The 14058-nt window shown below is 36.4% G+C and overlaps 2 protein-coding genes across 2 annotated transcripts in view; both read right to left on the bottom strand.

The window, feature by feature from the left end:
- Positions 1 to 419: 419 nt before the first annotated feature.
- On the bottom strand, positions 420 to 2549 carry LOC115241457. The gene is made up of 2 exons (XM_029817224.1): positions 2202 to 2549; positions 420 to 743 (listed from the first exon to the last, which is right to left on the bottom strand). The coding sequence occupies exons 1-2, from the start codon at positions 2547 to 2549 to the stop codon at positions 420 to 422; spliced, it is 672 nt and encodes a 223-aa protein (XP_029673084.1).
- Positions 2550 to 4795: 2246 nt separating this feature from the next.
- LOC115241456 overlaps positions 4796 to 14058 on the bottom strand; it is a 22112-nt gene continuing 12849 nt past the window's right edge. Inside the window, exons 2-4 of the mRNA XM_029817223.1 lie at positions 8416 to 8678; positions 7081 to 7356; positions 4796 to 6817 (exon numbers count right to left, since the gene is read on the bottom strand). Of these exons, the coding sequence (XP_029673083.1) occupies positions 6434 to 6817; positions 7081 to 7356; positions 8416 to 8678 (923 nt within the window). The 3' untranslated portion in view covers positions 4796 to 6433. The remainder of the gene's footprint in view (positions 6818 to 7080; positions 7357 to 8415; positions 8679 to 14058) is intronic.

Raw genomic sequence — 14058 nt, 5'->3', positions numbered from 1 at the left:
CATTATACTATAATTAATGAAGGTACTATCAATGTGAATAAATAAATAATTAATAAATATTCCGCTACATCTATAGAAATAAATACTATGCACTCTAGATATTCAAGTGTAAGACATGATAATAAATAATAACTTTAATAAATAATTTAGGAAACTTCTATGATAATGACTAAAGCAAATTCGTAATTTCTAATTTCGTAATAGTCGCTACGTGACCAACGATTATTGTCAATAGCATCAACGTTTATTGCATAGTCATGCGGATACTGACGTGCTTTTATAGCTCTAGTCGCGGCAGGTGTTAAGTCAACTTGCATCGGTCGTATATACTTTCCGATAGCTTGATGCCGTCTCTTCGTACGTCATCTCCGGATGAGAATGATCGCTGACTCGTTCTCTAATACTTGTTTTTCTTATCTCTAATAATTAAATACATGCCTCCAAGCATGTAGATAGTCTCGGTATTTAAGAAGTACGCCCCAGTCCCTGACGAGTCTTCTCGTGTCATCAACGGGGTTTCGCTCGATACTGCTCATGATGTTTCGTTCCACGCGTGTCGGTAGTCGTAAGAACGGCAGAGCGATAATGTGACTTTCAACTTCGCATAGCATCATCATCAAGTACGATTGAGTCGTTCTAAGAGCGTTTTGAATATGAGAGTCAGGCTCATCTTCGATCAGTTCCTCGAACGCCACGGCAAACTTCTGAAGATCCATGTGCAATTTCGGGAAATGGTTAACAATCTGCAATCAAAAAAATTATTACAAATTTATCGCTCTGCTTTAGACATATTTAAGTATCGCAAAAACCGTTTACTTAAAATCTGTCTGTTTTATAAAATAATAACGAAACTGTTAATATCAATTCTTAATACTTTGCTTTCTGTCTACGTTGGAAATTATTTTATTATATCAATATTTATAAATTTGATTATGTCATTTAAATAAGTTTGATTTAGTATTATTTTTAGCAACTTCAAAGAAAAAATTCGGGAAAGTTGAGGCTAATTAAATACTTAGATTTGGCAACTGGCTTTTATATTTTATATGTAACTTTTTTTTATTCAAGTATTTACCACATAACAATAATTTATGCAGTAATTTATTTAAAAAGATTTGTTGCATTGGCAAGAAACAAGGATTAACATAATTTAAAATTTTTTTATCTAGTGATTATTTTTTAAAACAGATAGATAATATGCAAAGATAAAATCCGCAAATAATCGCTAATCAAAGAATAATGACGCGATCGATAAAATCTAATTTCCGGTTGTATTATCAACTTTATTGCGTCTAATTCAAGCGTCTAAGATCACCGTGAACTGCAATTTTTGCAACAAGCGACAAAGACAAAATGCAACAGCGCGGATCAATGTTTTTGCAGTTCGGTGATCGGGGCGTGGCAGAGAGCGGAAAAGAGACTGTGCGCCCGGCATCTGGAGTACCCGCGGGTCGCGATATCAGTCTGCGTTATCAGCGTGCTCGTATCGAGGAGGCAGACAAGCGCGATTACGCAGCCGCGCGACCCGGCAAACATGAGTGCATATGTATGATCGCGCTGCGCGCGCACTGCACGAAAGACCGCGCTCGCTCCTGTTTGCCTGCTACTTTATAATAATTACCGTCTCATTAAAATTTGTTATTTAACGTTGCGTTAATCAATTGCAACCGGGTGGTCAGCGGGCCGGCCGGTTGAAAACGCGCGACGGTGGTCTGCAACATTGCTCTCTCTTTCCCGCGCACTCGCTATTTATCTTTTACTTGCACGCAATACAGCACTCTGCTCGGGCTGCTCTTTCATTTCTGCTACACGGTAACGACGGTTACGAACGATGAATATTAATGATCGCGAAGAAACTAACGACCTGAGATATAATGTTGCGAAAGTTGAACGAGGAAACGCGTGACGAGAACATCCAGAAGTGTAGCCGAAAATACAACAATGATAAATCTTAAAGAGGTTGACTAGAAATTAAGTCCAATTTAAAAAGGATGATCTACGCAATAATTTTCAAAGAGAATTCTGCGATTACAACGTTTCTTTAATTATAAAATAGATAATCACAATTCGTGCTATGTGTTGATGCTAAGAGTTCTTGATGATAATCGCTGTTCAAAATTCTTAATGATGGAAAATTTAAATCGCGATTCGAAACATGTACACTTTAAAAAAGCAACAATTTTTTCAGTGATCGCACTTACCGTTTGAGAATTAGCATCAGCCAATCTTCTGACAAGATTCGTGTCCTTTTTGCCGGGCACCCAGTTGGGTATGTATTGGTGATCGCGTATGCCGATTCTAACTCTCTCGTACAAGTATTCATAGTCTCGATTCAAGTAGTCATTCATTGTCAGCTGATGCTGCAATCTAAGAATCTCGAAGTTGGACTTTATGTCTTCCTCCAAATGCTCCGATGAAGTGATTTCCAGATCGGAATCTTCGCCGCATGGCATATGCCAAATTGGTACTGTCGACCTGGATATCCTTTTTGGAGCGGCAGAAGTGAGAGCGAAGATAGCTGAGACCAAGCAAACTTTTTTGATAAACATATTTATTATCGCGAATTTCTTGCGGTTAATCTTTGAAGATCAACGACGATCCCGATTCAATCGATTTGCAGAAAATGCGCGATAAAGCACTGAACAATGTTCTCGATTGATGTGAGATCGTGAACTGAGATTGTCAAACTCTCGTGCTTCCTTCTTATATATAAGATTGTGTAAACAATCAAACGTACGCACGCATGTTCGACGTCTCGTACGGAGAGACAGTGGGGTTGCGGTAAAGGTTTTGTCCGCAACTTTTTACTGTTTAGCCGGTGAAACCCCGAAAATTATAGGCGAGCTTTTTACGTTTAAACGGAGACAATTTTTTCAAACATTTTCAAATTATAATCCCGATACGCGATACGACTTTCGAACTTTCTAATGCGTAACAATGGGTATAGCAATCTTCGTACAATTTTCTTTTTTAATTAATAATAAAACAATTATCTTAAGTATACTTAATATACTTCGTATTTTTATCTTTTATTAAAATAAATTTGAAACAAAATTAGAATGTCATAATTCTTATACCTCATCTTGAACAATAGAGTAGTGTGTATTATTATATGAATATGTTTGTTTTAATCAATGTATTCGTCAGATATTCTGTACGTAGCTATCCAAATTTATTTTTAAAAATATTCAATTTATTGTTTAAAATTATGTTGTAAGTTAAAAATTTATAATTTATTATAATAATTACTGGAATATATATTTAAGTAAATAAATTAGGTTGTGTGAGCAGACAACGCTATTTTGGTGATTTTATGCATTCTACATAATGAGCAATTTATTAATGCAGTAGCCTCACAATTAAATTATAGTTGATACATTTAATTTTTACAAGCGCAAAGTGCAATGAAGAGAGATTACAACCTATTCACTCTTCGTGTACTCCTATTACAATATTTGATGCGTCTGGGAAATCTTCCTATAGATAATGAAGCTGTGCTATGATGTTGACCTGATCACTTTTACTTACAGAAAAATAATAATTTAATACAGCATATATGTATATATATATATTATTATATGATTTTAAAACTTTCGATAAAACAGTTACCTTAGAAATTCACAATAGATGCAATTGTCATTCTTATAATTACGGTTTTATTATCCTTAAAATAAAATACAGCTGAATATATCTTGAAATAAACGTGTTATAAAAATGAGGATAATTATATGTCACTATATGAAAACAGCAATAAAATTATATTGCAGTATTGTAATATTTATGGCTGTACACACACATAGAGTCTAAATATTAAATGGCAGTAAATATTTAATGGCAGTTATAAAAAAATTAGCGTTACTATACATATTACTTATTTAATCAACTACTTAAAATATTATTTAAATATCGCTTTATTGCGATAAAAGATAGAGAGAGAATCATATTTATCAAATTAATTAAATAATAATTCTTATTTATACACATTATTTTTTTTTTTTTTATTCATTATATGTATAGATAATGATCGAATGCTAAGAGAAACGGAGATCCTTCATATACTCCTGATACTTCCGGTCAAATATTCGCTTTTGCACATTCATGCAATACGAGCATTTTACAATATAGCTGAATTAAATTATTATATGAATTATTAAGGTATCTATGTCATTCAAACTTCAATTTGATACAAAACATTGGGGTTTATTCGACACGATTACATAAGTAAAAGAATGACAATAAATAGTATATGCAATGGTAACGTGGTGTACAATAAATAGAACAGAACGCTATATGTATAAGTATGCATATATAACTAAATAAATATGCTACGTATCTATATTGGATAAAATGCATAATGTATGTATATTTAAAGTACAAGTGCACGTCTACGAGTAATTTGAGTCGCGGCACGTCTGCATATGTAGTACAAAATTATGTGTAACGTTAAGATACTAACGTATTTAAGTATCATATATTTCAGTATAAAAAACATCGGATTTATACAAATATAAATATATTTTAATCTATCGTAAAGGATCTTGTCACGCACATGCTGGTGCTCAGGAAAAATCAAGTCATATGATTCTTTCTTAAAATTCCTAATAATCCTTTATTTTTTCGCATGCGTACGGTCAACGAATTAATTATAAAAGATAAAATTGTCATGTTCGCATGACAAGGCGAGATTCTACGGTAGACACACCGGAAAAGAGGAGAGAATCTCATCTACGTCTAAATATCGGTACGTATCAATACATGACACCGATATTTATATATATATATATATATAGCTGTAAGTGCATCTGAAACTCGCAATCGTATCGTGCGTATGAAAAAGCATATCAAAAGATCATTCTCAGGCACTCAGCTATCCGAAGACAACGAAAAATATGTTATGGAAATGCGTATTGGAAAGAGAGGAAAGTAAAAGAAAAAGGATAAGTTTACAGACACATTTCGCACGTTCGATCGGCCGTCTTGCGCATGATATTTATATCGATATGCTAACATAGATTATAAGGCTTACGATCAAAACGGTTTATTATACAGATACGAGGCTCCATTAAATCGACGAAATCTATGCGATATACATGCAGGTATCGATAGCATGTGAAAGGATCAACGACGAGTTTTTAGGCTGTTCATGAAATCTATTTATTCTAGCTTTACCTAGCATACTTAAGCGAATGGCGAGCTTAATATTGTTTAGCTGTGATATCCCGAGTGTACACGGACATACAGAGTTCCTACGTTTATACATAGGTGAATATACATATATATGTATATATATATATACATATATATGTATATTCACCTATGTATAAACGTAGGAACTCTGTATGTCCGTGTACACTCGGGATATCACAGCTAAACAATATTAAGCTCGCCATTCGCTTAAGTATGCTAGGTAAAGCTAGAATAAATAGATTTCATGAACAGCCTAAAAACTCGTCGTTGATCCTTTCACATGCTATCGATACCTGCATGTATATCGCATAGATTTCGTCGATTTAATGGAGCCTCGTATCTGTATAATAAACCGTTTTGATCGTAAGCCTTATAATCTATGTTAGCATATCGATATAAATATCATGCGCAAGACGGCCGATCGAACGTGCGAAATGTGTCTGTAAACTTATCCTTTTTCTTTTACTTTCCTCTCTTTCCAATACGCATTTCCATAACATATTTTTCGTTGTCTTCGGATAGCTGAGTGCCTGAGAATGATCTTTTGATATGCTTTTTCATACGCACGATACGATTGCGAGTTTCAGATGCACTTACAGCCGCGGCTGTAATTTATTGGATCGATATTTCATGAATCTAATCGATTTGAAAATATGCACCGGGTATTTCGAAACATTTTTATCAATGTTATCGGCCATGTCGGCATTCTGTATGTTATTAGATGTATATAATACTGTTCTAAAGTAGATCTCTTAATACTGTGGTCTCTAGTATGCCGTGTTATCGATAAAAAAAAACTTGTATTACCATAATCAAAACCTGATCCGCGATATTAGATACTGGAAAGATATTTATCAAATTAAATGAATGTTTTTCACGGCTGTTGAGATATCTAATCTTAATACAATATCAGGCACGGTTCTCTATTGACGAACTTACGAAAAATGTTAAACGAGTAAAACTATATATCTGAATGAATGATCGCGACGATGGAATAAATATCGAAGTTATGTTAGTATGATATAAGTATATGTTCGATACTGTAAGGCTGTAAAGAGCGATGTGTCTTTAAACGATCAGCAGATCTTATCGATATTAAATGGAAAAAAAAATATAAAAATGGCTCTAGGTATAAAAATAAAGACTTTAAGACGTTCCCTATCGCCTAAAATTCCCTTATTTTTAAACGCAAAGATTCCTTAAATTCGAAACATAATATATACTCGTTTGTACAGATTTCTTTTAATTATTCCAAATTGAATAGTTTTCTCCTCGATATTCGATTCGAGGAACTATTTCGACGCAAATTCTGCTTTTTTAACATTCTGCTTTTTTTCATTTTCAACAATTTTAAATGCCTTTTCTTAAGAATGCACCGCCTTTTAGGATTTTTGTCATGTGATCTAATTTTGCAAGTATCGGGTAACGTCGCATTTAAAATGTTGTTCATTCCTAATGTCCAATCATACACAAAATCGCCGTATATTTTCAACACCCCCCAGTCTTGAATCAACATTTGAGTTACGCCGCCCTCTTTAGACCAAAATTCAGGTGTTATTATCGTTGTATTGTGAGGAGGAGGAAGATCAATTTGCAAATTATACATAGCGGTCTCAACCTCGCACAGCATCTGCAATGATACAAACAAAGTGTTAATTTTACACGTTTGCACTTCTACTCGCAAAAGATCGATATTGCCTAACATTACTATATATTTTACAAAATTTGTAAAAAACTCAATATACATGATCGGAATAATAAAGTTTATATTTTATGCTTCTTAAGTAATTAATTTACGAGAAATTTTAACGCGCGACGAAAATGCAAATTTCAATTAATATAGAAGGTGTTGACATAAATCTTGTTAGAGTGAGTAATATACTACAGCTTTACCTGAAGAATCTGATTAAATGTTACATTCATCATCCAGTCCCGAATGTGTATAATGTCAGTGATTTCGACACTTGAGTTAAGATGAAATTTTTGAAGTTCATGAAACGTAATGGCGAATCTTTGAAGATTATCGTATAAATATGGAAGAAAACGTTGAGGTTTCTGCTCCTTTTCCAGACACAAAATTTTTTTACAATACCACGTGAGCTGCTCCTTGGGCAACCAATTAAATTTGTACTGCCGTCTTTGCATGCGTACAGTATTCTTGTATATCTTCTGTAAAAAAAATAAGATAATATTTAATCTCGTGGTTCTTAATTACATCACACCGGATATCTGTTAATGTAATCAATTTCTTTAAATTTATATAAACTCATATATAGGAATACATTTTATCGATTATTTACAATTGTGTCATAATTTATTTGTACTTGGTTTTATCGTAAAATATATAATTTATAACTTTGCACAGATTATATATTTTCGCGCAACTGTATCATATAAATGTAATCATGTCGTTATATTCCATAAATTCAATACATTACAATTGTTAAACATTTCTAAATTATTTAATGGATATCCGGTGTGTAACACAAATAATCCCTACTGATTCTAGAATTAATCCCGCGATATAGGATATGGTGAAATTTAAATATTTATACTGCTCGCTTAGTATAGCTAAGTCGCTAGCTCGCTTATACTGCTAGCTTGATTGCTCAATTAGCACTACTCGCTACACGTATCAGAAATCACGGTATCATAAATCTGTCTCGGAATGCATATTTTAGTATAAGCTTCAAAGTGATAAAAGTCGATAAACAAAATATATTGCTCTATATCCAAGCTGCAAATAAACTCATATATGCTCTCTAATAGACCAAACAATAATATCTATCATCTCATTAAAACGACATGTCATAAATAAATAAAGCCTCTTATATAAATGCATGCATTTCTATGAGGTTTATTAAAACGATTACAAATATATTTAATAATATTCACACAACACATACACATTTTTATCGAATGCGTTCGCGCGTCTTGTAACACGATGGTAGTAATTTGTCAACAAATATAAATGATGTCAGAAACACAGAGAGCGCGGGACTTTAGAAAAAGTAATTATACTGGATGTGCGTGGCACACCGTAACCAATGCAAATTGCCGACGGAAAGTAGGATTGTGCACGCCGGAGATGTTGCATTGTGAGCACGTGCGAGTCCCCCTCGAGCGACTGCCCACGCGGTTTTACCCCGACACCGCGCTGCAATTAATTGCGGAATCGCGGTCGCGAGCGAAGCGCTCCCTCGTGTCTTTCACCTGCGGATCTCTCACCTGCCTCTCCTTTTTGAAACATATGTGGGAGTAATTCGCGACTCGCGTCTTTAGTCGCACTTTCTTCAAGGATTGGTGCAGGTAGTGCCGTTGCGACTGATTGCGGCTCGTCGCGGCACTCGTGAGCACAGTACCACAGGGTTGTAACCAGGGTTCTGTAGTATTTCTCTCTACGGGGGGAGGTTGCTTGCAAACTAAACCTGAAACCGAGTTCAACTCCAAGTTCAGGATGAAGAGGAAAGTAACTATCCATGCCGCCGAATCTGTAATCGAAAATAGAAACTTTCGTCAAAGAAATGTTAAAAGATACAGTAAAGTTAAAATTACTGAAACTATCAGGTTGGTGAAAAAGATTTTTTTATTTTTTGACTTTAAAATCAACCTAATATTTCTCTTTTTTTCTCTCTTCCTCTGCTTGTGCGCTGTATATATATATTTTCATATAAAAATATTGCACACATGGTATTGTATTTATTTCAATTTAAAAACATTCAATTCTCAGAAGATGCATTTGCATAACTAAATTCATTATTGTTAGGTCAATAGATAAATAATTGTTAGCAAATTGAAATAATGGCATAATAGTTGCAATAAATATATAACTTGATATATATTACGGTATAATATTTTTATTTATCAAAGTTCACATATTCAATCGATTGTAAGATAATTCGTTAAAGCTAATAAAATTAACGGATCACGATTCAAGAAAGGTCGTGCGCTATTTTGCACGTAAGAGTAACAAATGTGAATGAAGAGAGGAGAGAGAAAGGGAGGAATGGAGATCCTTCCGACTTTCACACTCGGCATACCTATATGAATATACGTAGGTATCTATCATCGCACCTACGCGTCAATTTAACAGCGACCAATTGTCGCCCCCGCAATAGGAAATAGATTGCAAATCAAGATTTATTGTACAATTAAACGTCACAGCTCGCAACTTTTCTCATAATTCGATACGCTGCAAATTTACTCCAAAATGACTTTAAAAAATTTTTCCGCACGCAATTTGTAATACTTGCGTATTAATAACAATAGAAAACGATATGTGATAATGATAGATTAATTTTTTTATTTTTATTGACTCATGTTTCGTCATATATAGATATATATTTTTTTTTTTAATAACAGCGCTATGCATTGGTAGATAACTCCCTTTTATTGTTTCTTTCTCTCTATAAGTACATATTGAATAAAAAAATGTTCCGAACAAAATAAATGGACAGGATTTAATTATCGTTTTTATACGTATTATTTATTCTGAGTTCTTTTCATTTTTCATGCTTTGTTTATATTGATTATATATTGCGTTAGTTTGTTAGATTGATAAGTTTTTTGTACTGAAGATGGCCCGAAGAAGATTGAAACGTATATTTGCCTGCTTTTGCTTACATCAATTATAATTACATTAAAGAGTTTTTATCTTTCTCTTAGTTATTATAATTAAATTTCTTAAAAGTTTTGAAGACAAGAAAAGCTTTATTAAAAGAGTGAGAAGTTGAAAGAAGAGAAGAATTAATTTAAAATCTGTCACAAAAGAAGAGAATAGGAGCTCAAAGAAAAGAATATGATATTTTGTTTTCCCATGTGCAACCACGCGTGTTGTTAAGCTCCGAATGAAATCTGTATTGTATAATACTTAGCATCACGTAAACGCATCGTACTGAATCAATTTTCGATCAATGGCATTCAGCACCCGCGAAATCTAACATTAGTACTATAGTAACGCTGTAAAGACCGACAAAGATTTTATGGATCATTGTGTGGGCAATTAACGCGCGTTGATAGTTCGTGCGTGCCCGCAGAAAATCACGTGTAAATCCATTCGAAGTGACGATATGGGCGCTCTTTCAGGTGTGAGGCGTGATGGCAATTCGATACGATAGTTCGTACAATTCGCACGTCGGTCACGCGTGAACTAACGTGCGTGGCACAATCATCGCGCGGCGAAAGCGCACACGCGCTACGTGTTTGCGCGTGTGTACCACGTGTCTATTCTTAATAATTGACATTTCAACAATAGTTTTTGAGATAGCATCGCACAGCGATATTTTCTCATTTCCATCATTGAAAATAAAGAAAAGTAATAAAAATGATTAAAATAAGATATATTAAGCTTATATGAACTAGGATTTGACAAAGTATCTTATTGTTAGTATTTTTTTTCGAGAGACAAAACAAAAAAAATCTTTGTTTATATATATAATTGCAATTATATAATTTATTTTTTATTTTTGTGAATGGATTTAATTCAAGAATTAATTTTAGTATTTGCGAATATCTTACAGTGCTTAATTAGTGTAGCGAGAGTATTTAAATTCAATAATTTGATCATTTCGTTTTTACATGCGACGCGATATCAATTTGTGCGCGGAAGACAACAAGTTCCAATTCGATTAGCCCGTTAGCGTGAAATACTGTAGGAAGCAAGTTGTGTGGTTGTGTATCTTATCGTAAGCTCACGCCTTTTCTTCCGGAATCGCCCCAAGCAGTTTCAAGCATCCTGTATTGTCGGCTACGCACATCGCGTGGGCGTACGCTAAAGGTGCACCCAATATTATATACACTCCTAACGACCATCGCTCCCAACTATATCAATTTACGTTCTTATTTAGCAATTACCGATTTCCTGCGTGTATTATTTTGTATCTGAGAGGAGGTGGACAACTACAAAGCATCTTTCTGCCAAATTATTTGTTCTTGACAGGCTACGATTTAATTTTGCTTTAGCGTAGCATATCGATAGAATAGATAAGTATATTTTTAAGAAATAAATATCACAAATGAAATATAATTAATCAAAACTTAATCTAAAAATTATGACATACAATTGTTATGTTTAAGTGTTTCTGATCTTCGATATCTTGCTTAGTAAAAAGTAATAGTTGTGTAAAATTGTCTAAATAATCTCTTGGCATATATAAAATAGTTGGCAATAAATTTTAATTAATGTAAAATTAACGCATCATAAAAAGAAAGCTAAGCTTTGTAAGAAGTGCCATGAATTATTTTCTGGTATAACATCCCTATAATCGCGATCTACCTATGGACCACTAAATCGCACGCAATAACCACGTTATTCCTCTATAGGATTTCATCACGTGCAATTATTCGAGCAGGCGCCTCATCCTGTTTTTACTGTACACTCTCATTACACACGATAATATCGATTCAAAACACGTTTTGGAATAAAACGTCCATCATTCATACGGTGAAATTATCCCAAAATATACTTCTTTTCAACCATTCGCATTCCGGGCAGTGTCGTGTCGACATGGGGTAGTTGCCTCCGCGCATTTAATGCATGCTTTCCTCGTCCCTCGATAGGCTCCGCCAAGGTGGAATCGCGGCTATTCTCCGCGATGGATTCCCCGGATGCCAGTAGTCGGACGATCGGTCGGCCCTCCGGTGATTTGGCGAAAAGGGGGCGGGAAACGGGCGAGAGCGGTGCTCTTTTTTTCCGCGGCACACAGGACGAAGATTGTTGGTTTTGCAGCACCGGTACCGCGGTGGTGAATGCCCCAGGGCGGCAAAAGGCGGTTGCTGGCTTTCTGGGAACGGGTCGGAGTCCCGGCCGTACCGGGAGCGATGATTGCGTGGTGATTAGCCTCCACCTTCGCCTCTTTGGACCGACGAACGGAGGACGGTACAGAGGAAAGGAGCGTGAAAGAGAGCGCGCAGGTAAGGGAGAGAGCATACTGCACGGGCGGAAAGAGACGCGAGTGAGGTATCGGGAGATATATAGCACAGTATTCATCGTCGCTGGGACGAGTGTGGGAGCGAGGTGCCCGATACGAGCCATTCGGGCTGGCTTCGCGGATTCCGTATCGCGGAGAGCGAGAGCGACGACGTGCGTTGAAAAGTGTACGGAGATAAGTATGTGATGAGAGAAGGATAAAGAGAATAGAAAATCGCAATATGCGCTTGTCATTGCATATATGTTACGGATAAGCGTATCATTTTGCGGGAAGATCAAAATAATTTTTGAATAATGCATTTTCAATAATTTTCATTGATTACGTCCACGTGGGGCGCATGAAATATTGAAGTAAATACTAGTGAAAAAAATGTTTGAAGAAATTTTATATTGTTGATACAACTCCTATTTATATGAGTTATATGAGAAACTAGATTAGAAATGATAAACTGTAAAAGAGAAATTATTAGCGATGACGCATCTTGATAGATATCTTAGAGACACCGTACGTGCAAAGCGTCATGCGAATGTCATACATCTTTATCGTGAAAAACGCGCGTCTTTCGTTATCGCAACGTCATTCATAGAGGTATGTGGGACGCGTACTCGCGTCTTTTTCTACATTTCTCCTCCGAGTACTACACGCTTATGTACATACGCGTAAGTAATGTTTATATGCCGAAAGAATCACCACACTCCACAATTGAGTCTATAGCGAGAATATCGCACGACGGGTGAACGCACGGCGAGTACCATAGAAAAGACAGATTATACGTAGCTCGCAACATTTGATACGGTATGCGCATCGGGGATCGTTGGGAGAAGTCTACAGAGGCGTCGGGTTTCTCCCTCGCTCGAGTTCTGAATCGAGCGATGATTAAAAAGTCAACGAGAGAAATAAGAAACGATCCGAACAGCAAAGGAAGCGAGATTGAGCTATAATGTGTGCTATTGATTGCAGCACGTGATAAACACGTGCTAATTATGCAAATTACGTTAATTATTAGATTCAATAATAAACATGTAAAAGTAATTGACGCGAGGAGAAATGGCATCTGGTGTCATTTTCGTAGACGAATATTATGAAACTAAATGAATAAAAATGCTATTGAATCATTTGTGACATGACTCTCTGACGCATTGTCTTCAAAACTTTTAATATCCGCTTAGACCGGTTTTTCTCTCCGCGATGGTTACCGCAGCTTCCCGGGTATATATTCAGCTTTCGTTGAATATGAATCAGGCAGGGTGCGTCAGTGCGACGAACACGTTCACCAGACGGACAATATCCCCCGGACTTTCTTCCTGTGCCGGCCGCACAATCATTTCTGCGGACGACTTTGATTTACGAGGTACGCGGGAAAACTCGAGACTAGAGCCCGCGCGAGAGAGTTGGCAGTCTCCGCCAATGGGTCCCGACCTCACGGATGCAGCGAGCAGATTAGCGGGCCGCGCGCAGATTTGCATTTTGTCTGGCCGGACTACCACGCACATCGGGGGGATAGTCGGAGGAGGGCGACCCCGTCCATCCATAAAATGCCGCTCTGAGGGGTTTTAAGTTGCCAGAGTTTGCGCGTCAATCTCCATCCTTTATCTCCTCCCGCCAATTCCGTCTTCGCATGCTCCTTTTGTTTTCTACCTCGGCCTCCTATCCCCGCCGTTTCTCCCTCGTATCTTCTTTAGTCTACCTGCTGAGCGTCGCCGACGCATCGAATTATCAAAGGTGTCTCTATGCTGACGCGTCGTAAAACGTCTGTAATACGCGAGCGAGGCGCCTCGGTGTTACGACGATATGGATCACTGATGTCATACTGACGTCACCCGTCGTTTATATCCAGAGGTGACAACCTACCGTTGGCATCGGTGCGAGAATCGATCTGAAACGACGCTCCGCAACATGGGAAAGATGAGAGGGAGGGAAAGACGTGCGGCGCGCAGGAATG

Source organism: Formica exsecta, unplaced genomic scaffold (genome assembly GCF_003651465.1).
Source record: "Formica exsecta isolate Colony F162 unplaced genomic scaffold, ASM365146v1 scaffold489, whole genome shotgun sequence".
NCBI classification, from domain to species: domain Eukaryota; kingdom Metazoa; phylum Arthropoda; class Insecta; order Hymenoptera; family Formicidae; genus Formica; species Formica exsecta.
Note: the sequence above shows the minus strand (reverse complement) of the source record. Positions and strands in the feature narration are given on the sequence as shown.